Source organism: Pangasianodon hypophthalmus, chromosome 21 (genome assembly GCF_027358585.1).
Source record: "Pangasianodon hypophthalmus isolate fPanHyp1 chromosome 21, fPanHyp1.pri, whole genome shotgun sequence".
Lineage (NCBI taxonomy): Eukaryota > Metazoa > Chordata > Actinopteri > Siluriformes > Pangasiidae > Pangasianodon > Pangasianodon hypophthalmus.
Window position 1 is genome coordinate 16,807,382 of NC_069730.1, and position 23,519 is coordinate 16,830,900.

General features: G+C 38.0%; 2 protein-coding genes across 3 annotated transcripts; both read right to left on the bottom strand.

Moving 5' to 3' along the window:
- Nucleotides 1–4,753: 4,753 nt before the first annotated feature.
- LOC113533174 (GTPase IMAP family member 8) lies at nucleotides 4,754–12,193 on the bottom strand. Of its 2 annotated transcripts, none has more exons than XM_026925103.3 (3): nucleotides 12,078–12,193; nucleotides 10,536–11,195; nucleotides 4,754–7,038 (listed from the first exon to the last, which is right to left on the bottom strand). In XM_026925103.3, exons 2-3 carry the CDS (start codon nucleotides 11,184–11,186, stop codon nucleotides 5,692–5,694), a joined length of 1,998 nt encoding a protein of 665 aa, XP_026780904.3. In that variant the 5' UTR covers nucleotides 11,187–11,195; nucleotides 12,078–12,193; the 3' UTR covers nucleotides 4,754–5,691. The 2 variants fall into 2 exon arrangements, with proteins under 2 accessions (XP_026780904.3, XP_053083739.1); XM_053227764.1 differs by having other exon boundaries at nucleotides 12,107–12,167.
- A 3,812-nt stretch (nucleotides 12,194–16,005) lies between these two features.
- On the bottom strand, nucleotides 16,006–21,610 carry LOC113533630 (purine nucleoside phosphorylase). Its single transcript, XM_026925894.3, has 6 exons — nucleotides 21,451–21,610; nucleotides 18,604–18,773; nucleotides 18,250–18,353; nucleotides 17,634–17,809; nucleotides 17,244–17,434; nucleotides 16,006–16,845 (listed from the first exon to the last, which is right to left on the bottom strand). The coding sequence occupies exons 1-6, from the start codon at nucleotides 21,471–21,473 to the stop codon at nucleotides 16,631–16,633; spliced, it is 879 nt and encodes a 292-aa protein (XP_026781695.1). The 5' UTR covers nucleotides 21,474–21,610; the 3' UTR covers nucleotides 16,006–16,630.
- Nucleotides 21,611–23,519: the final 1,909 nt, after the last annotated feature.

Genomic DNA, 23,519 nt, shown 5'->3' on the forward strand with positions numbered 1-23,519 from the left:
AGTGCAGGTGCTAGCATGGCTAATGCCAGGCTTATCTCAGCTCCTGTGGTGGCTTCTTTTGCTTAGCTGGCTGATCTGGGTTATATTTAACAACTGTAAACCCTCGGGAATGGCAAGCTGGAGCTCCAGTTACAGTCCTACATGCCAAACCCTTGTAAAGCTCAAGACAGGTTGCTGATCATTTGGTACTGTAATGAGTTTGCCTTCTGACAGAAAGAGGCTAATCAATAACAGAGCTGACGTTTACTTTTTTTTTTTAAATTAATGTATTGCATAATAGACAATGATATTATTATCAGTAAATAGGTTTTGGCTTACATCTTTTAAAAATATTTCAAAAGCAACTCATTCTTTACCAAACACTAGCAAAAGTTCTTACTCAACAAGAACACTTTGTCAGTCATAGCACAATAACCTGAAAAAAACAACATCACACAGAAGTAGAAGATCCAGTGCCGCAGCAGGTAGTGTTGGTGCCCCACAGCTCAAGGGTCCATGGTTCAGTCCTGAGCTGGGGTTACTGTCCCATTGGGTTTCCTTCCAAAAGCATGCTGATATGAACTGGCTACTCTAAGTTGTTACTATATGAATGTGTTTGTGGTGCCTTTCTGAAACTTTGAGTCTAAAATTTGATGTCTCCACTATGCTGGATTTCTTATTAACGGCATTGAATGTTGGTTGGAAAATGTTGGAGTCCAAAAAGAAAGTCTTGCTCTTTTGTTTGTAGGAGCTAACAGCGAAACCCTCCCTCATGTTTAAGATTGCATTGTATCGAAACTAGCAATGTCCTCCTGTGACATTGGTGCAGCAGACAACTGCTAAACACCTCAAAATACAGCACCAGAATCACTAAACACATCATGAATACCTCAGTATAAACATATTTAATGCCTTTCAGGAAGGGTGGACTTTTATTTATACGAAAAGGTAGACCTATAAACTAGTTTTAAATATTGGTTTGTGTAGTTACTCTGTATAAATGAAGTCTCATGTAACTTCTTTGTTAGCATGCTAGCAAAATAATACGACTTTACAAAGCCCAAACTAAATGGTAATATAACGTTCCATGGAAATAGGTTAAACTACATTGCTCATAATACGATGGACCATCTGTGAGATTGGGCTAGAATAAGAATTGAACTGCAGCCAGCCACAAGAGGGCGACAGAGATGTTTCAACTACCCTGACGACAGAGGGAAAAAATGGCGTCTCATTGGTAAGCCATCACGCCATTTTGGAGAGGGCAACTTTCCACGTCAAGCTCGTTTATTTGAAGTGAATTTTAAGCTTTCAAATTTTAAGCTTTCAAACTTCATGCAGGAGTTAGGGCAGGTTGCTGGCTATGTTGAGACCATTTAAATAGGCCTACTGTTTTTCTTCTGTTAAACTAAACTTCTCTTAGCTAACGTGGTTAATATTTGGTGGTATACGTAAAGTTTGGTAAGATTAGTGTGTGGATTGGAATGGAAGGGGCTAATATGCTGTAAAGTAAAAAGGGAGGACTAATCTGCTGTAAAGTGAAAAGGCGGGACTAATCTGCTGTCAAGTGAATGGGTGGAGTTAACCTCCTGTAAAGTGAAAAAGGAGGACTAATCTGTTGTAAAGTGAAAAGGCGGGACTAATCTGCTGTCAAGTGAATGGGTGGAGTTAACCTTCTGTAAAGTGAAAAAGGAGGACTAATCTGCTGTAAAGTGAAAAGGCAGGACTAACCTACTGTAAACTGAAAAGCAGGACTAATCTACTGTAAAGTGAAAAGGTGGGACTAATCTACTGTAAAGTGAAAAGGTGGGACTAATCTGCTGTAAAGTGAAAAGGCAGGACTAATCTGCTGTAAAGTGAAAAGGTGGGACTAATCTGCTGTAAAGTGAAAAGGCAGGACTAATCTGCTGTAAAGTGAATAAATGGGACTAACCTGCTATAAGGTGAATGGCTGGAGTTAACCTCCTGTAAAGTGAATACATGGGACTAATCTGCTATAAAATTAATACTTACTGTAAAGTGAATGGGTAGGGCTAAAATGCTGCAAGGTGAATGGGTAGGGCTAAAATGCTGCAAGGTGAATGGGTGGGGCTAAAATGCTGCAAGGTGAATGGGTAGGGCTGAAATGCTGTAAGGTGAATGGGTGGGTATTTAAATGTGCTCTGTGATGTTCAATAAAAACAAATCCCAACCTTAACAATGTTTACAAACTATAGATGTTTACAAGCTCTTTTTTTAAAGACAGAGTAAAATTCAGGTTTCAATGATAGTGCCTCCATAGCAGAGAAAAGCCACTTCTCAGTATGTGGTGAGATGTTCTCTTGGTATGACACCCAAAGGTCTGAATGGAATAAACATTTATATTTAGAATTTGTATTCACCGTGTAGCTGTGTTGTTTCAGCTATTGCTACCAGAAAGCTCCAAATAAAGTATTTTCACCATGCTGTGATACTCAGAGCATGTACTAATGAGGTCTGAAATTCAGCAGGAAATGTGAAACATCATTAACAGAATGTACAAGCTCTAGAATAATAGAATATTATTTTTCTACTAGGTGCCAAGCTAAAAAAACATATTATACCCAGAAAAACATTACTACTGTCACATCAACACCATCTGCGTTACACTACATTTCCCAGAACACAACGTGGCCTACAAACATGGTTGCAGCAACATGTGGGCAACATTTGTCATAGCGTATATTGATGACAACTTCTACTCCTCAAGCAAAGAGTCGCACATCGACCATGTCCAAAAGGTCATGGCACGGTTGCTAGAGAACCACCTGTATGTGAAAGCGGAGAAGTGAGAATTTCATGTTTCAAGAATCTCATTCCTTGTATATATCATAAGCCCAGAAGATATGTTCATGGACAAAGACAAGGTCACGGCCATCACCAACTGACCCGTTCCCACTACTGCTAAGGAGCTGCAAAGATTCCTTGGGTTCACAAATTTCTACAGGAGGTTCATCAGGGGTTTTAGCACCATCGCCTCCCCCCCCGATGTCCCTGCTAAAAAAGGGACCCAAGAAGCTGAAGTGGAACCCCTCAGCAAACCAAGCATTTGAGTGCCTCAAGGAGGCCTTCACCTTGGCCCCCACACTTAAACACCTTGACCCATCCAAGCCTTTAATATTGGAGGTGGACACCTCTGAAAGAGTGGTGGGGGCCGTTCTATCACAGAAATTTGGACAGGAGCCCAAACTCCACCCCGTGGCTTTCTTTTCGAAGAAGCTTTCCCTAGCTGAACGCAACTATAACAAGGGCAACAAGGAACTCCTCACAGTGAAAATAGCCCTGGAGGAATGGCAACACTGGCTAAAGGGGGCCCCCATCTGTTCACCATTTTCACAGACCACAAGAACCTAGAGTACATTAAGTCAGGTAAAAGACTGAACCGGACTGTATAGCTGTTTTTCCTACCTCGACTGCCTAGCTACGTAGCTAGGATACACTCATTCATTAATCACATGCTAAGTACTGTGAAACCTATAATAAGAACATATCCGGAAACATCCTACTAAAAAAAATCCAGTCTGACTAGTTAGTATCTGTCAAACTACAAGGCGATCTAGTCAAGCAGGTGACAATCTACGTGCATATTTCAGATAAATAACTTACAACATGAATAAAACCATCTGAGCTGATGTCTTTTTATCTTTTTCTCTAAGGCTACACTTTATTCTTAGATATAATCATTAAAATATGTTATTAAATTATTCTGCGCCAGTTTCTCATGTCATGTTTTAAGCTGAACAGTTTTGTCACTGCAGGAAAAACAGGCAGCAAATGAGAACAAAGTGACACTCTTCCACTTCTTTTGGTTGTTGGCTGCTTTCCATACTATTTGTAATGTTGGCATCCTCCTCAGTACAGTTGGGCAAAAATGTTTCAGTAATTAATAAATGGGAAAGTTAGATCAGCTTGACTGAGAGGGCATGTGTTTTTCAGTGGGGGATTTGGTACCTCTTGAGCTAGGCGTATTCCATTAATTATTAAATATTAAACAGTTAATATCTCTCAAAACAAAACTCACTGATAAGTGGAGTTGCCAAAACAGATCAATGTATTCTGTTTCTCCTGCCAGTAGCTCATACGGTATCAGCGATTAAAAACTGGTAAAACAGAAAACTCATGTAAATGTACTTGTACTTGTTTTGAAATAAAAAGTATCATTGCATCCCTAGGCGAGATTAACCTGCTGTAAAGTGACTGGACAGGTATGTTTAAATGTGTGAATATATCTACATTAAATGAGTGGTACAAATCAAAACTTTAGCAGAGTTTACAAACTATATTAAGCTCATTTTCCCCCACAGCAAAGGAAAAATTCAGGTTTCCACAACTGCACATCCATACCTCGTTTTGCCATTTCCACTTTGTTTCCGTTTGAAAGAAACAAGAACACAATGCTGAATGGAAAGCTTTTGTGCCATGTTTCTGTTACTGGTGTCCAAGTCTTTCAAACAACCCACAATAGCAACGCAACCAGAGAGCTCAAAATAAATATTTACACCATGCTGTCATACTGCATGATGGGGGGCATGTTTTTAGTGTTATGAATTCTGTGAAACAGGAAATGTGATGTACCACTGGCACATTGTACAAGCTCTAGAATAATAGAATCAATTATTTTTCTATTTGGTGCCAAGCTAAAGACAGGTTAAACCCAATGACAGCACTACTACTAATAAATGCACTTCACATTTAGTATGTATATAAACACAATATGATCAGAAAGATATATAAATAAATGCAAATGAGACACAAATGGAAAAATCTCAAATTTGTTTTATTTTATAGGATACATTATCATTGCAATAATATCTATGAACCCCACACTTTGTTACATGGAAACACACTTATGTATCTGATTAATTGAATGTGTACATACTAGTAGTATATTAACATAAAAGTATTTCGAATTACAGTTCTAGTTAATATATTGTTTTTTTCTGTAAGCAGTAAAATATTTTGTAATTAATGCATCAAAGGAAAGCCCAAAGACAGAGCTGCTTTACACTAAGTAGCGAAGAATGCAAGCAGTACAATGACTGCGATTAGTATATGCAAAATGAATAATAAAACAGATTATGATTGTAATAAAAATGTTCATTTTCTTATTCTTCCTACACACTACAAACATCTGATATCATCAGACAGACTAGAACAGGGGTGTTAATCACTTTTTAGGTAACAGGCCACATGACACTTAGTCCAATGTCAAGTGGGCCAGATTGAATATACACTGTATCACCTACAAAACAAATGAACAATTCATTACCATTAGCATGTTCATTTCTAAATTATGGTTTTACCATACAGTGTTTTGCATAAATGTTAACCCCCTTGAACCTTTCCAAATTTTGTAGCGCTACAAACTGGAACTGAAATGGATTTAATTAGGATTATACTGGACTAATACATGGACTTAATTAGGAAATGGACCCAGTTAGGATTATATGTAAAATTCGTAGCTTTCTAATGGAGAATTACGGATCAATTTATTGGTCTATTTTGCTCTCTAGTAGAAAAACAGATACTAGCTCTTTTTTCTTATCTTTTAATTCAATTATGGTTCACCACACAGTAATAAATTAGAACACGGATTCTACATTCATTTTCTGTGCCTGTTTTACACGCTTGGACTAGAGGATGACAACATTATAGATTTCTCCAAACTTACAGACATATGTTTTGGCTTTTGTGTTATTGAATGGAACAAAGGCCAGTCACCAATGGAGCTACCTTTGTTGCTGCACCCATTAAAGGAGCTGCTTTTGTAGCTGCTGCCATCACGATGGCTGCAAGCTCTGGTCCGAGCAGTGCGGTTAACTCTGCTGCCAGTCCTACAGGTGCTGCAGCGGTCATAAAAAGTGCAGGTGCCAGCGCAAATCCAGCTCCAGCACCTCCCAAAAAAATGATGAGGTACTTCAGAATAGTGAAATATTTTTCATTGTAATACCATTTGCTTTCATCCTCATTTGAAGCCTTTTCTCTCTCCTCTTGCTCTCTTCTCTGTTCTTCTTCCTTGATCCATATTTCTAATTCTTTTTTCTTTTTTGCACTTTCCTTTACCCTTAACTCCTTCTCTTCCTCTAGCCTTCTGAGGCTGTTTTTTGCACCCTGTAGAGATCCCTGCAGCAACTGCAGCCTGTGTGGATCTTTATAAAGGTTTTCATTTTCTTTGTTAATTTCTGCTGTTAAATGGAGGATTTCAACCTTGATGTGACTCCTGCATCTTTCTATCTCTTGCTTCTCCTCCTCCAGGTTTTTAATGATGTCAGCCTTGCGATGTTCAGCCATCTGCCTTACTTCCTGCTTGGCCTTCTTAATTGATTCAGCTAGTTTTTCTTGCTTTTTCTGTTCCAACATTGCTAGTGCCTTCTCTACAACCTCCGTTTTCTGGTTGGTGAAGTGACGGTACTCGTTCTGTTCCAGCAACTCATCCAGCTTCTTCAGGAGCTGTTTCACCTGGTCCTGGTTCTCTGGGTTCTTGTTGTTGAAAGCCAGGAAACGCCCACCGAAACGTGCAATAATATCCTGGATTTTCTGGCCCTGTTCTGATATGAACTGCTCAATGGGCTTTCCTTTCAGCTTGTCTGCACGGGTAAATATGATGATTGTGTGATCACTCATGTTTTCCTCGAAAGCCTTCTCAATCATATCTACAGTCTGCTGCTGCTCCTCTGTGAAGCGAGCGAGTGGTATGATGAGCAGAAATGCATGTGGTCCAGGTGAACACATGGTCAGACATCTTAGCACTTCCTCCGTTATCTCACTTGGCTGGAGGGAGGTGTCGAACCAGCCAGGAGTGTCAATCAGCGCTAGGCTCCGCCCATGAACTACTCCACATGCCTTCTTGCATTGCTTTGTCACTGAGTTCATGCTCAGTTTAGATGGGAAACATTCTTCACCCAAGATGGTGTTTCCGGTGGCACTTTTACCTGAACCAGTTCTGCCCACCAGCACCAACCGCAGCTGAGTTACTGGGGACTGGGAAGCTCCATGCAGACTGGTAGAGTTCCTGAACTGAGAACGCCTCATCTCTGGATGCTGTTTTGGATAGAAAGGCAAACTGTGAGAGGTTTGTTTCTGAAATGCTCTGAATTTCTGAAAATGAAAAAGCCAGTGATTATATACTGACCCTTCTAAATCCTTCAAACATAAGTTTGACATAAGCCTATTATGATCAATATTTATATATAACAAAATGCAACCTGCTTTCCAGCTGAGGTTTCTGTGCTAGTTAACCAGTTACACAATGTTTAAAGCAGTATGTTTATTGTTTATTCTTATTACAGTATGTGTATATAGTTTGAAAGAATGAAGTATAGTACTTCAGTAACACCAACACAACACTGTAGTATATATGTATAGCTAGAGTGTCATTACCAATGAATTTATACAGTATATGAGTGAACAGCATGGCGCCATTTACTCCCCTTGTGCAGTTTTAAAGCCTAAATTTGATTGAATTGAAAGTGATCTCTTGGCTGCCTATATTCGTCATGGACACTCCCCTGCTTAATGGGAGCATGCACATTGAAAGCTATTATTTGAAGTGCAACTTAAGATGGCGTGCTTTCTCAAATTGGTAAGTACAGCGTTATTGATTAGTACCTAAAATACTTAAACAATTACGCAGCTACAATTTATCATTTTAAGTACTAACTGATTGAGCTACCACCATTTGCTAGCTAGCTGACAATGGCCTAGCCATCATGTTACTCAAAGTAATGTAATTATAAGTAGCTAATGTAAAGTACCAAGTGAAAATATAATATAATATAAACTAAGCTACTATTAGTATTAGCTAAGGTCATACAGTCAGTAGTAAATTGTTATAAAATTTAGCTAGTGTTGGATGCTTTGTTTTATGCCATAATTTTGTTCACTCACGTTGGTTTGCTAGTCATAATGTCAGTACAATGAGCTAGCTTAGATGTCAAAATGAGCAATGTACTAGAAAAACTGCAAAGAATTCCCTGCTAATGGTCTGACTATAGCAGAACAAGACATGTCTTTGCTACAGAACTGTTAAGAGCTTCAGACGTGTATTGGAAAGTGTGCGCACTTTCATGACATTTGAGCGTTGTGTCTAAAACTATCAATCACCTCTTCACCTCTTCAACCATGCCCTTTTAATTATCATCACAAAATGCTGCATTTGGCCTGTTAACTTGAAATTGTAAATATTGACATAACTTTGGTGAATATGTTGCTGTAAAGTAATTTATGTATTGAAGCTTACACTGATTTTATGTAGTCTTGTCATTACTGAGTCCTATTATATGAAATAAAGAAGAGCTATTGAAATCTGTACTTGTAATGCTACTACTACTGTTACTACTACCAATTATTGTTGTTGCTGTTGTTGTTGTTGCTGCTGCTGCTGTTAATATCATTGTGAGATTGAGTGATATGTCTACGATATGATCTTCTGCTCTGATGTCCTTACCAAAGCCAAAACTATTTTCATTTAAATACTGTATTTTTTCCTTTATATATTTTTCATTCCTTTAATCATCAAGGCCTGTTTTAGTTGGATGTGTTTTGCAAATATAACTGAAAAAGATTTGGAAACATTTGGAAATGTTTGTCTTATATTTTTGGTCCAAACAAGATGTGCTATTTCTATTTTTATTTTATATACAGTACTGTGCAAAAGTCTTAGGCACATGCAAAGAAATGCCGGAGTGCAAAGATGCCTTCAAAAATAATGAAATTATGATGTTTCTACATTAAAAAAATACTATAAAGAGCAGTAAACAGTAATAAATGAAACAAAGTCAATAGTTGGTGTGACGATCCATCACTTTTTAAAAAAAAAATAGTAGTCTCGGGTACAATTTGTGGAGTTTTATAAGGAAATGAGCTGGAGACTTTGACTGTCACACTTGCTTGTTATTTCTGCAGTGAAACCCAGCAGCCTTCATTATGTTTTTTTGTCTGAAAAGTGTCTCTTATGTAATATGCTGCTTTCTTTACTGACATACATTTTTCTGTAACATTTAATTTTGTGCTGGAAAACTAATGTTTGGAATCTAAAATGTTTTTGTACTGAATCAATAATGTAGAAGTCATAAAATAAAAATCTATAACAAAGTTTGTACTAAAAAACTTTGCCTAAGGCTTTTGCACAATACTGTATATACTGTGTGTGTGTATATATATATATATATATATATATATATATATATATATATATATATATATATATACACACACACACACACACACACACACAATATATATATATATTTACAAAGTGTAGTAGATTTTAAGGTATACAGTATATTAATAGCAGTAAACACTTGCCCCATTAGGAAGGGTAACAGTATGGGTGTAGCTGCTTCACTGGACCTTGGCAATTAATCTCATTTCTAGAAACAATGCTGAAATTTTGGTTCCTACAGGAGCATGCACATATGGTAAATCTGTCTAGCATTATCTCACCTTATCTCTAATAATCAAATCAGAAATGACGTCATTACTTTTGGAATCATTGAGCTATTAACAATGCGAAAAAAATGAGGAAGAGTTCAGAAACTACTCTTTTTTTTTTAAACACGGACAAAACCTTTTCTCAGAGGACGGATTTTTGGATCTCTCTCTCTCTCTCTCTCACTCAGCATCCTTCTCCTAAGTTTCGTTTCCTCACTGAAGAGTAACGGTTCTGCTCTGTGGAAAGCCATTGGGGCCAAAAGGAGAGCAAGGTGGTACAGTACACCCGCTACAGGGAGTTTCTTTCTCTGCACTCGCAATGGCTGTATTTTACAGTCAGTGTCTGCAAACATATAATGCTCTTTACATTTTGTCAGAGATTAGGTTATAAAAGTTGAGATAGATGTGGTGTTTTTCAGTTGAGTTGGAATGGAATTTTCAAATGTAATTTTTATCACTTTTCACTATTCCACGTAACCAGATTTTAAAATTCTGAACCTTTATTTGTAATTGAGATACATATTTTGGTTTGGGGGCATGCTGGCATAGTGGTTAGCCTGTTTGCCTCACACCTCTGGAGTGGGGGGTTCGAATCCTGCCTGTGCTCCGGGTGCACGGAGCTTGTGTGTTCTCCCTGTACCTTGGGTGTTTCATCTGGGTACTCCAGTTTCCTCTCCCAGTACAAAGACATGCATTGTAGGCTGCCTGGCATTACCAAATTGTCTGTAGTGTGTGGGTTCCAGGCTACTCCTGCAACCCTGTGTAGGATAAGCAGTACAGAAATTGGATGGTTTAAGGAAACCTGTAGTTTCAGAACTACATGTGGCCCCGCACTTTCCCCAAGTGATTCTGTCCCCTGCCCATTTTTGCACAGTGCACATACCCTAAATTGGGCCCGACATTCACAAATCTCTGAGGAAAAAAGCACACAACATTTAAGTGAGTGAACGGCAACCTAACAAATCAAAGTTAAGCTGCGTGGGACCATATCAGAATGAATTCTTTGCATTAAGCCAGTAGCACTTTTATGAAAAGACTTTTACATTAAGTTTTGAGGGTATGAATTAACAAAATTCCTTGACAGGAAGATATATATTCTCTACAACCTCCGTTTTCTGGTTGGTGAAGTGACGGTACTCGTTCTGTTCCAGCAACTCATCCAGCTTCTTCAGGAGCTGTTTCACCTGGTCCTGGTTCTCTGGGTTCTCATTGTTGAAAGCCAGGAAACGCCCACCGAAACGTGCAATAATATCCTGGATTTTCTGGCCCTGTTTTGATATGAACTGCTCAATGGGCTCTCCTTCCAGCTCGTCTGCATGGGTAAATATGATGATTGTGTGATCACTCATGTTCTTCTTGAAAGCCTCCTCAATCATATCTACAGTCTGCTGCTGCTCCTCTGTGAAGCGAGCGAGTGGTATGATGAGCAGAAATGCATGTGGTCCAGGTGAACACATGGTCAGACATCTAGACACTTCCTGTGCTATCTCATTTTGCTGGAGGGAGGTGTCGAACCAGCCAGGAGTGTCAATCAGCGCTAGGCTCCGCCCATGAACTACTCCACATGCCTTCTTGCATTGCTTTGTCACTGAGTTCATGCTCAGTTTAGATGGGAAACATTCTTCACCCAAGATGGTGTTTCCAGTGGCACTTTTACCTGAACCAGTTCTGCCCACCAGCACCAACCGCAGCTGAGTTACTGGGGACTGGGCAGCTCCATGCAGACTGGTAGAGTTCCTGAACTGAGAACGCCTCATCTCTGGATGCTGTTTTGGATAGAAAGGCAAACTGTGTAAGCTTTGTTTTTTCAATGTATTTTTTAGAGAAACAATATTTGGCAGCCATTTATTGGCCTTTTACAAATACTTGAATCCATATGAGTAAATGCATCATTAATGTATATAATTTACATGTTGAATTTTATTTTGTTTCAAATCCTGTGTTATGCCACCACTGCAAGAAATAAATTATAATATGTTACTTAACTTTTAGGTGTGTTTTTACTGAGACAATTTCATCTATTCATACTGAATTTTAGAAAATATTTTTTTTTTTTTTGCAATTTTACTTAGTCTGCTGTGTTTGTACAATATTAGATTATGGTTATGATGAATTTTGGATGTTTTGCTGTTGATTTATTGATGTTATGAATAAATATGCTACAAATAAATAAAATTTTAAACACACTTCTGAGAATTAAAGTCATAAACCAGTGAAAATATGTGTCCCAAATTACCAAACATCATTAAATATTGGTTTTCAAAAGGGTAAGACATGCTTCTTTAGAATTTAAAATATAAAAATATAAATATTTTCCTTCATATATAGGGAGTCAGCACCTTGAAGATTACACAAATGTTTCATGTGCCGAGTATTTTGTTTAACTAATGTTAAGAAAACTTAGACAATTTGAAAATAAAAAAAAAATGTCCCAGTATATCCGAATTTACCCAGTACTGTATATCAATAGCAGTAAGCATTCACATGTTTGAAATGTTGTTGCTCATGGTAAATCTGTCTTGTACAATTCTACTCTATCCCTACTAATCAAATCAGGAATGACATTATGACTCAACAAACACTGTTCCTACTGAGTTATTTACCAACTGGGAAAAAAAATTTAACAAAAAAGTGCATAAATTACTCACTTTTGATCACAGACAAAATATTTACTCACAACACAGAATCTTGGTCCTCTCTCTCTCACAGTCCTCACAGCCCTCTTCTTAAAAGTTTCGTTTTTCTGCTAGAGAATCAAGTTACTGTACTGTGGAAAGCCATTGGGGTCAATAGAAGAGAACAGGTACAACTGGAACATTAACCGGCTCGAGTTCAATTACTCAATGATGAGTTTAACTACAGACTTCATACTTCCCACATAACATCCTGCTTGTGTTTGTGTGTTCTTTTGTCATGAAACCACAAGAAGTCATGTGTTATAAGTGTACCAGGAAATCATCACAATGGGTTCACTGCACAAACATTTCTGCATTCTTCTCAGTACTGTTCCTAGTTCTTTCATTCACCTTGCAACTGCTATATTTTACATTTGGTGTCTACAAGCTTATATATATATATTTTTTATTTTATAGTAATGTTGTTTTTCCATAACAATTATAACCATATAATCATTATAACCATCTATAAAGAGGCCACCTTTGAGTTGCTATTTACAAGCATGGATCAAAGAGGCCAAAGGCATGTATTTGTAAAGAGAGTCAATGGCAGAGGGGCACCAATATCATCATGTGTGCTTCCATCTCCAATGATGGTGTCCTTTGCCATATAAAACTGTCGGCCCATACAATACAGAGCGCCTCATCATATTTCTACATGCACTGAATGAAAGACTGGTTCCACCTGAACAGAAAGGGCTGTTGAGGCCTGACATGACATTGTATGTTATCATTTGGGACAATGTTGCCTTCCACCCCTCTTGCCCTGTGAATGAATGGCTTGCAGCACACTCCCCATATGATGATGCAATTCCTCCCTGCACATGTTCTTTTTCTGAACCCGATTGAGGAATTCTTCTCTGTTTGAAGATGGAAGGTGTATGATAACTGACCATATGAAAAGATGTCCCTCCCAGAGACAGTGAATGCTGGTTGCCTGGCAATAGGTGCAGAGGACTGCCATGCAAGGAGGTTTTTCCCTTGGTGTATTGCAAGGGAAAACATCAAATATGATGTAGATGAGAACCTGCGGCCTCATCATCAGAAACGAATGGACTAAATGTGATTTTGGATGAAATTCTTTCTTTGGTTTCTGTTTACGTAATACAATAAACAGTGCAATACAAGAACTGTACCATAATGAATGCCTGAATTTGGCTTAGCACAAATGAAGGATGAAGAGGTTCGTATTGATAGCTGTATTTTGTATTTTGTTGTCCATTATGTAATGATTGACTGAAGGAATATATTCATTTGAGAACAATTTGTGGTGTTTGATGGAAATATTTGCTTTTTTTTGCCTATTTTTAATGTTTTGTGAGTGTTAGAGCAAACAAAATGTGTCAATTTGGCCAGTGACTTTAAGTTTAGGCCTGAACTTCTGAATGGACAGATGTGTTCAGGCAAATGAGAAAAACTGTATTGATACTAGCTCTTTTTTAATATCTTTCAATTCAATTATAGTCCACAAGGCAATCATAATTTAGAACATGGACTGTGCCTGTTTTATACCCCTGAACTAGAGGACCACAACATTATTGATTCTTCCAAATTTACACGATAAGACAGATATATGTTTTGGCTTTCGTGTTACTGAATGGAAAAAAAGGCCAGTCACCAATGGAGCTACCTTTGTTGCTACACCTATGAAAGGAGCTGATTTTGTAGCTACTGCCATCACGAGCAGTGCAGTTAACTCACTGTTTTCACGGTGATACCATTTGCTTTCATCCTCATTTGAAGTCTTTTCTCTCTCCTCTTGCTCAATATTTCCAGTTCTTTATTCTTTTTCCCCACAATTCGTAACTCCTTCTCTTTCTCCAGCTTTCTGAGGCTGTTTTATCTCACTCCTGAAATTCCTGCAGTAACTTAAAAAGTTAAGATATTGATTATACTGCAATCAGTTATGTTTAGCTCCCACAAACTAAACTGCATTTACATCCAGATATCTTTCACTAAACTAGCTTTCATGATATTTCTTTGTAAGGCGGTGGTCCCCCTGCTTGTCACTTATTTTGCACATGCACTGCATCCACACAACTGTATACTCTAACAAACAAAAAGCCTAGAATAGAGACTAGACTGTACTGATATTTAGTACTTATTGATATTTCTTATGGAACTGACAGAAGAGAAGCTGACATTCAAACAATAGTTATGATTACATGTTCACAGTTGGTGACTTACACTACAAAACAACCTAAATAAAAGTACAGTGAGGTAAGGTAAGGAAGCCTCCAGGAAGGAATGGGAGTAAGAAAAAGGAAACACAAAAGTGAAAATCAGTGTGACTTTCCCAAGCTGAAGAAAGCTGAGAGATTCAGTGCCTGATTTAAATGCAGTGGTCTAGACACAAGTGAAAAATTTCTGTCCTGAGAGCACTACACAAGAACCGGCTGGCATCCTCTGAGGCATGAACTACAGAGTGGGTCATTTTAATCATCTAAAGAAGCCATCCAGACATTCAAGCTAAGCACCTGTGTGAACCATTTATGAATATGGAAAACTGTACGTGTGTAAATACTGATGTAACTTTTGACATTAAATTTCCCACATAAGTCACCAAATCTGAATCTGGACCTTAGTTTGTCAAATAGGAGAGAGCTGGTACAATTGTGACACTTCTTGAGTTTGAGTTTTTTACTCAATGATGAGTTTAACTACAGTTATCCCTTGATACTTCTCACATAGCATTATTGTGTTTTCTTCTTTTATCCCGTGCCAGTTTAGTGATATTGTCAGCGAGTACTGTACAGTTTCACTGAAACCACAAGACTTCTGGTTTTATAAGCGTACCAGCAAATTGACACAATGAGTTTATTGCATAAACATTTCTGCTTTCTTCTCAGTACTGCTTGTGCAGTACTACCGGTTCTTTCACAGCACTCACAATAGAAACATTTTACAGTGTCTACAAACTTATAATTTTTTATAATTTGCCAGTAATGGTTTTTCCATCGGAGGAATAGATTATAAATGTGGCACTTTGATGAATTTGATCCTTGTGAGAATTATGCTGTGGTCATCTTAAGCACATAACTTGTATGTCTGACCTCTGACTAGGAAAAATCAAAGAAAACCTCAACTTGAAATCCCTACTTGGAAAGTAGGCAAGGCCTTCTTATTTCCAAGTTCATCACATGATATCATATCAGCATGGCCACTCACACCATCAAATGTAAATAAAATATCACTTTAAATATTTCTTTAAATTAGTTTATATTAGCATTTACTTTAGAGCAATCGACAGTAATACCTAGCTCGAATGCACATAGTTGAAATAAAATGCAATTTCGAGTTCAAACTTCCCATTTACAAGTTAAATCGGATGCAGCATTAGAGTCTGGGTGTGGGTGCGTCTCCCTGGTGTGATGGGGTGTGGATCTGGGGGCGCGATTTACAGTACTTACTAACAGCTGCTTTCCACCCTCTTTTAAAATGGCTGCTACGCCCCTTACTACATGTAGCAAAAAGTGTCAAAATTTGTGATGGATTTACCTAGGCTGCCAGACTTAAATGTTTTCTGTTTCATTAACATCTGACAAACATTTATTTGAGAAAATCCCAATAGTAATCCTAAGGTTTGTGGGTGGAAACGCCACACAACAAAATGTCATTTCAACATGTGGCCCTTCTACACCACTGATTGTTTTCTTGAAATTGTTGTCACAGTATCTAAATGGGCATCTGATTTTCTGTCCCTCTTTAAGTGTGATTTCAAGTGTTATATAACATGAAATCACAAGTTATATAACTATAAAAGAAAACAAGAAAACAGGAAACTAGCCTAACCTTACAGCAGGTGCTATAGCACTAATACTGCTAGACTGAAAGACAGCCGTGAAAAGGTGATGTAGCAATGAGGAGACACAATAAATAAACATAATCAGTCCATACACAATGATTGTCATTTATTTTATTTTATTTTAGATTTGTGAATTTAATATATGCTTTACAAAATGGTCCTGATTGGTCCACATTACATTGCTGGTTTTAATATCAGATACAACATAATCTTTATAAAAAATATTTAACTTAATGTGTTTACTCACATATGGTTTTAAAAGCTACCACTGGCAGATATCATCCAATAGCATCCAATAACTTTAGTTATTGAGGAAAAAAAATAAATAAAATAACATTTCAGCCTTCATCACTACTCAACTTAAGTTACAGAGCGGTCTTTTAAGACATCTAATAAATAGTCTGGTTGAAATGACAAGTTAGTATCAAATTAAACAGTATTTCTACATTAATTGGCAACACACACCCCGTTCAGTGTGCATTAGTGCATCATATTTACTTTAAGACATTGAACGCATTCTCTCCAAACTCTTTTCCTTAGGAATGTAAACATTTAAAAGTACAGTATAAGCAAGGTCTAATGATACGTATTAAACCATTTTAATATTTTACAGGCAAGTAGGCAGGAGTGCAATATTCAGATCATCATAGCAGGATGCTTGTTGTACAAGGATGATATAAATATAGAAAGGAGTGTGGCTCTGTTTATAGTCAACTCAGTGTTAGATGTCATTAGGCTGGGTGATGCGAGACACGATGGTGGAGACCAGCTTTACCAGCTGCTGGGAGCGCTGCTCTCCCGTCTGCAGAACCTCCTCGTGGTTGGCCCTCTCTTCACTGTCGTAGTCCATCACAGCCTTGTTGGTTATAAGGGAGAGGGCAAAGACTCGCATTCCAGAGTGGCGGGCCACTATCACCTCATGGACTGTGCTCATTCCTATGCAACAGTGATAGAAGCATTAGAGAAAGGTATTATATGGCTCTCGAAATGGGGTTCAGGGACCCCAGGTGTCTTTCAGTCTCGCCAGACAGTCTGTGTTTTTTTTTTTTTCTTTTGTTACAGTGGAAATCACAACCCACCCATATCAAAGATATTATGCCTATAAATAATGTTAAGTGGAATCTAAAAAGTATCTCATATTGTCTTGTCTTACTGTTCATTTAAATAACATGCCTAACTTTTTTAATGGGTTGTTTGTGAAATAAATCTGTACTGAGGGGGTCAAAATCATTTTTGTCACAATGTACAGAGGATTTCTATGAGAAACATCAGGTTCTGAACCTCTTTTATGTAACTATTACATGATAGTACGGGTTGTTGTCCTCTCAACTCACCCACAGCATCAGCACCCAAACGGTTAAGCATTCTGCATTCAGCGATGGTTTCGAAGGACGGCCCGCCGAGCACACAGTACACACCCTCCTTAAGGAAGTGAGAGTAGCCAAGCTCTGCGCCCACTTCTTGAGCCAGGTGCCTGATCTGCCTGTCATAGGCGTCCGACATGCACGGGAAACGAATCCCAAACCTGAGAGAGAGAGAGAAAGAGAGAGAGAGAGAGAGAGAGAGAGAGAGAGAGAGAGAGAAATGAGCACATACACATCCGTTAATTATAATAAGAATCAATGTGATGTGCCTAACCACTCACAGGAAAAGCCGTCATGATTACACACTAACGTTGCTCTACAAACACTCACTCACTAATAGACTGTGCTTTTCCTGCTCACCTCTCATCGTTTTGTCCACACAAGGGATTGTTTCCAGCGAAACCTGGCATGTTGATGTGATCTTTGATTATCATGACATCTCCAACTTTGTAGTCTTGGTTCAGTCCTCCTGCGGCATTCGTCAAGATGACCGTCTCAACACCCATCAGCTTAAAGATGCGCATGGGCATGGTGATCTAAAACAGAAAGAATGTAGCATGATTTAACATCATTCAGCAACCAAGGACACTCACATGATATAGTAAAACTATTACAACACTGTAATAGACAATGAAGCATTAGACTACCTGCTGCTATTAAACAGTAGTTACAGTGCCATGCAGGTTTCATTTTAGTTGAAATTCATTGTTGGCAAATGAAAACTGTCCTACATGCACTCAATATTGAACTTAAAAACATCATAATGATATTGATCCATTTTTTGATTTTATCAGCATACTGCTTCAGCTCTGATGAACAAATAAACCTGTCAACACTGCAGTAATTAGGGTGTTATAACTGTGTTATTATAGTAAACGTGATGCTATAAATGGGATATAAGTGCGTAATGGGTCGTGGTTGTTACTAATTAGTAATATAAGTGAGAAATAAAGAAGTTTTGGTGCCTGAAGTTCACCTTTTGGATGGGATATCCTTCATAGAGGTGGAACCGTCCCTGCATGCAAACACATGGCTTTCCTTTAAGAGTACCAAACACCAACCGACCAGCATGACCATGCACTAGGGGACACACAGCATCCAATTAGAGCAGTGATATGGCAGTCATTAACCAATAACAATCACTCAAAGATAAAAAAAGTGAGAGTTAATAGTCACAGCAAACCGACGATGCATGATAACCAAAGATCAGGTATTCAGATTTTTGTTTGTTGCTTTAACTTATGACTCTTACACAAACCTGTCATTATTAAGTAGTCAAAATGCAAACACATTAGATATTTAAACATATTTATATAATGTGGCATCTCACCTGTGCTTTTTGGAAAGTTGGGGATATCGCTGTAACTAAAAACCTTCTGATCCTTCAGCATGTCAGCGAGGCCGCCAAGGCCTGAGCCGCACACGATGCCCACCAGGGGGCGCACGGGAGCCTGATCCAGCAGCCAGTCAGCCGTAGCCTTGCAGGCCTCATAACCATATCTGAAGGACAGGGTGGGAACAGAAAGGTATCCAGTCAACACAACAGGCTATAAAAACAGTGTTCACAGTGTCCGCATACACAAGGTGAGTCATGACGGGAAAAAAGGGAGTGGATGGATGAGAAAGTTTCACGTGGCATGTCTGGTGGGTTATAAAAGAGAGAAAACATGATATAAAGAGCACTGTGATAAACAAACACCAGACTACCACATTGTATGGTTGATTTTAGTATAGTTTAAAGATTATATCCTTACAACCAGAATATATATATATATATATATATATATATATATATGAAAAAATAGGCAAAATGATTTAAAGAAATCGCATTGTAACACAACACTATATCATGTGGGTTTTTAGAATGTCGTACTTGACAACATTTCTCAGTTTTTTCCACACACCCTCACAAACACACCCACATATATGCAATAATTTCTAACACCACAAAACACAATGTTTGCTTTATACACAGTGACTAAACACAGTGTGGACATAAAGTCACAGTAACTAACAGGAAATAAAGTCACATGACCATATCACAAGATTTATCTACAGATAAGTGACAAATTAAAGGAAAGACCAACATAACCAACATTTTGGCCACAAGAACAGCTTCAATACACCTTGGCAATGATTCTACAAGTAACTGTACTGAGGGGTTGAATAGCGTTCTTCCTATACTACATGTAATATATAAGAGCAGTACTACCTAGAAGCTTCATACTGGACGTGTCACAACGTGCAGCACCGTGATATTGCACTGGCATGACAACATGCTAAATTTTTTATAAAGGAAACTAACGCCCAAACATACAGCAGTGCCCAGGAAACATGATGGATGTGGAAAGTTTCTTTGGGACAGCTGTATTTGCAGTAGAGTTCACTTAAACATGTGACACAAGAGAGCGGGATGAAGTTTACAGAGCACACAAAGTGGAAATGTGTGAATTCATTGCATCTTTATGGACTTAAAAAAGAAACACAACAGGGGACATGGACATGTTTTCACGCATATCTGCAGCATGCTGTGCGTCTGAAAATGCTTGAGATACGTGCTCGGTGTTAATTGACTCATATCTCCTGATGTTAAACTCTCACAGCATGACAGAGTCAGCAGATTTCCCTGTTAAAACTTATTATTGATATATTATTAATAAAATGAGCTAAAAAGAAGACAACTACACAACCCAGTGGAGCTGTGATAGACAGAACAAAGGTGTTAGATTAGGTGTCTAAACTCTCTCACTTAACAACATACACTATATGGCCAAAAGTATGTGGACACCTGACCATCATACCTATATGTACTGTTTGAATATCCCATTCCCGATTTATTTCAGGCACACGATCCTGATGATAATGAAGAATTTGTTCTACATCATGGCGCTTTTTTTCTCTTTATGAACATCAATAAAATAACAAAATAACTAGAAATGCAAATAAACTCACATAAAGATACAGCATACATATAATCTGTTACATATTATTATTTATATTTATATTTATATATTTTTTTCCTTATTTTTCTTACTATCATTTCTCCATAACAAAATTACCCCATTATGGATTAATAAAAGATATCTTATCTTATTTTATCTTGACACTGGGAACATAGAGATATGATAAAAGACTAAATGGATGCTCATAATAATAATAATAATAATAATAATAATAATAATATAATTATAAATAATAATAATCTGTAATTTTAGATAGTAATGTTTTCTTTCAAAAAAGGAATATACACCAAAAACAATGATGCCTGAAATACGAATATAAAGTCACTTTATATTTTAGACATCAGCCATGACCTAATACAAGCAACTATAAAAAAAAAAATCTGTTCCATTGAGTCGGTTTTCTTCCAGAAACGTGACGGAAGTCACGTCGCGGCGCGCGCAAGAGAGTTACCATGGTTACACCCAAACTTACATAATAGGCAACTAAACAGTGCCGCCTGTAGTTACCACATGTGGCGCTCTATTGTAGGATACTACTGATACAGAAATGTGCAGTTTGGGACGCGGCCCTTACATCATGAGTTATAGCATCATGTCCACGCTACATGCTTTTCTTTTAGTGTCAAAGTCACATAATCAGTTGCCTTGCTTCATTTTACAGCACTGGTTTTGATAAAAATGATGATTTTTTTTGACATTTGACCCACAGTGTATTACTTTATCATCAGAAATATCATTATTCATAACCAAACCAGTTTCAGCCAACGAAATGATAACATTACAGTACTGAAACTTCACGAAGAGAAGTATAAATATATTATTTATTTATTATATTTTATATAAATATAAATACATATAATTTATTTTATATTTTACGTCAAGCCTTTGGACCGTAATGCAGTCCTCTGGTGGTCCAGCTCTTGCATCATCCCATAACATAGCTACAACTTCACACACTTTTTTAATCACTGAAATTTCGCTTAACTCTGGAATTAGTTCGGTAATGAAATAAATGACATAAATGAAATAAAAGGATGCCATTTTGAGTGGAACAGTGTAAAAAAAAGGCCGACTGTTTCCACACGTTTCATCATCTTCCGCTTTCTTCTGCATCGCGTGGCGGGCTGAGGATGCTAACGCGCCCGGCTAGCCCTACTGCTCCAGTCTCTCCTCACTTCTACCGAGAACTGAAATGAAAAAAAGGGTTCACTCACTCTGTTGAAGATTCGGGAAACATCGCAGGCTTTTCTGAAGCTCTCTGAAATGGAGTAAAACCGAACAAGTGTCCGTAGATACTTCGGATAAAGATGTCGCGCAGTCGCTGCCTGACGTCGTCGCTGAGAGGAATTTCCACGAGCACTCGTATTTATGTCCCGCCTAGTGTCACTTTCTCGCGCTGCTATTGGCTAACCACGGAGGCGTGTCTTACGTCAGCGTTCTGACTCACGGATGCACTTCTGGCAAACCACCTTCTTCTGGATGGGGGGAAAAAAATATCATGCTTTCCGAAAAGTACATTTAAACACGTTAAGTCTTGAAACAGCTCACCTATACTGAACTATTTGTGATGTGTTTAGGCATTCGGATATGAATTTGTTGGTTGGTGCTGTAATTTTGGGAAGTTAGGAGTTGTGTCACACTGACGTCACGGGCGGACATTGTTATTGCTAATGCAATTACTTTGGCATGTACCAGGAGGTAAAATTTCAGCCTCAGGCATACGAGATAACAGCCAGGTTTTCACTGTTCGCTCCTAAAAACAAAAGAACAAGAGCTTCTTTTCTCATTCTCCATGTTCCAGCGATGTTCAATGTCATATTATGTCATATGTCTCCACATATGTAATATGTGGCAAAAAAGGATGAGGATTCCAGGTTTGTTTGGTGAAAGTTAAGGAGACACAATCTGCAGATGTGGCCAAAAGTATGTGTAGACCTGACCTGTCACACCTATATGTGCTTTTTGAACATCCATTTCCAGATTTAGTCCTGCTTTGCTGTTATAATAATCTCCACTCTTCTGGGAAGGCTTTCCACTAGATGTTGGAGCGTGGCTGTGGGGATTTGTGATCATTCAGCTACAAGAGAATTAGTGAGATCAGGCACTGATATTTGGTGAGGAGGTCTGGGGTGCAGTCGGCGTTCCAATTTATCCCTATGGTGTTCAGTGGTGTTGAGTTCAGGGCTCTGTGCAGGACACTCGAGTTCTTCCACTCCAACCTTAACACACCATGGAGCTCGCTTTGTGCTCAGGGGCATTGTCATCTTCATAGTTCCACTGAAGAGAAAATGTAATGCTACAGCATACAAAGACATTCTATATGATTGTGTGCTTCCAACTTTGCAGCAACAGTTTGGGGAAGAACCACATATGGGTGTGATGGTCAGGTGGCCATATAGTGTATTTATTTGGCTTATTGGCCTGAACATAATTAATATAAAATTTAATTCAGAAGTCATTAAATGCCTCCTCATTGGAGGCGTCAGTGTTCAGATTCTCAGCTGCAAAATGTAAATGTTGCAATGTTTGTTACACAGCAATAGCGTCAGTTCACAGAAACCCAAGTTGTGTAAGTTGTACATCAACTCTGACGTCGTTTGATTATGGTACGTGGTTGGGGAGCACTACTTTTTTCATGCATGCCAGCAATGAGGGAACAGTTCTGTTAGATTCATATTATATGGACATGTAAAAACAACAACATTTACTGAAGATAAATTAATGAGTGAATTAATGTGATTAAAGGAAATTTCCATAATATCTGTTTCTGTCCTGTGATTGTGGCCATGCCCTAAGTTTTCAGTTTTCCTTTAGTTCTGGCATTAAAATATCCTACAATCATTAGACACAGTAACAAAACATTACAATAGATATACTGGTTACTAAACACACACTCATGCCGCCTGATTTAGGTGTAATGGCTTGAAGGGCCACAGAGCAGTCACTAAAATATCACAGACTTTATTCAGTGGTCTTTACTTTGGCTGTCTAATTGTCTGAAAATGAATTCAACATTCGTTGTTAGGACAGAGTGGAGGTAAAGATGATGTCCTTTCTACAGCCAGGGAGTCATTCTCTGTTAAGGAAAATAACAAACCAATGAAAAACCACAGACCTTATTATGCTCACAGCTCAACTTTTTATGGGATTAAATAAAAACTATTCAAATATGACATATATTGACATATACTGACAAAGAATGTACGCTTATATTTCTTTACTGAAACGATTGGAACTTTTCATTCCTATGTTTGTGTTTAAGTTATCTAGCTTTACATGAATC

Excerpts from the sequence above, each read along its gene's own strand:
- LOC113533174 (XM_026925103.3), bottom strand. The coding sequence starts at position 11,186 with ATGAGGCGTTCTCAGTTCAGGAACTCTACCAGTCTGCATGGAGCTGCC. Across the intron at positions 7,039-10,535 it reads TCACCAACCAGAAAACGGAG|CATCCAGAGATGAGGCGTTC; the intron begins GTTGTAGAGAAT and ends TATCCAAAACAG.
- LOC113533630 (XM_026925894.3), bottom strand. The coding sequence starts at position 21,473 with ATGTTTCCCGAATCTTCAACAGA. Across the intron at positions 17,435-17,633 it reads TGTGGACAAAACGATGAGAG|GTTTGGGATTCGTTTCCCGT; the intron begins GTGAGCAGGAAA and ends TCTCTCTCTCAG. Across the intron at positions 16,846-17,243 it reads TTTGGGTGCTGATGCTGTGG|GAATGAGCACAGTCCATGAG; the intron begins GTGAGTTGAGAG and ends ACTGTTGCATAG.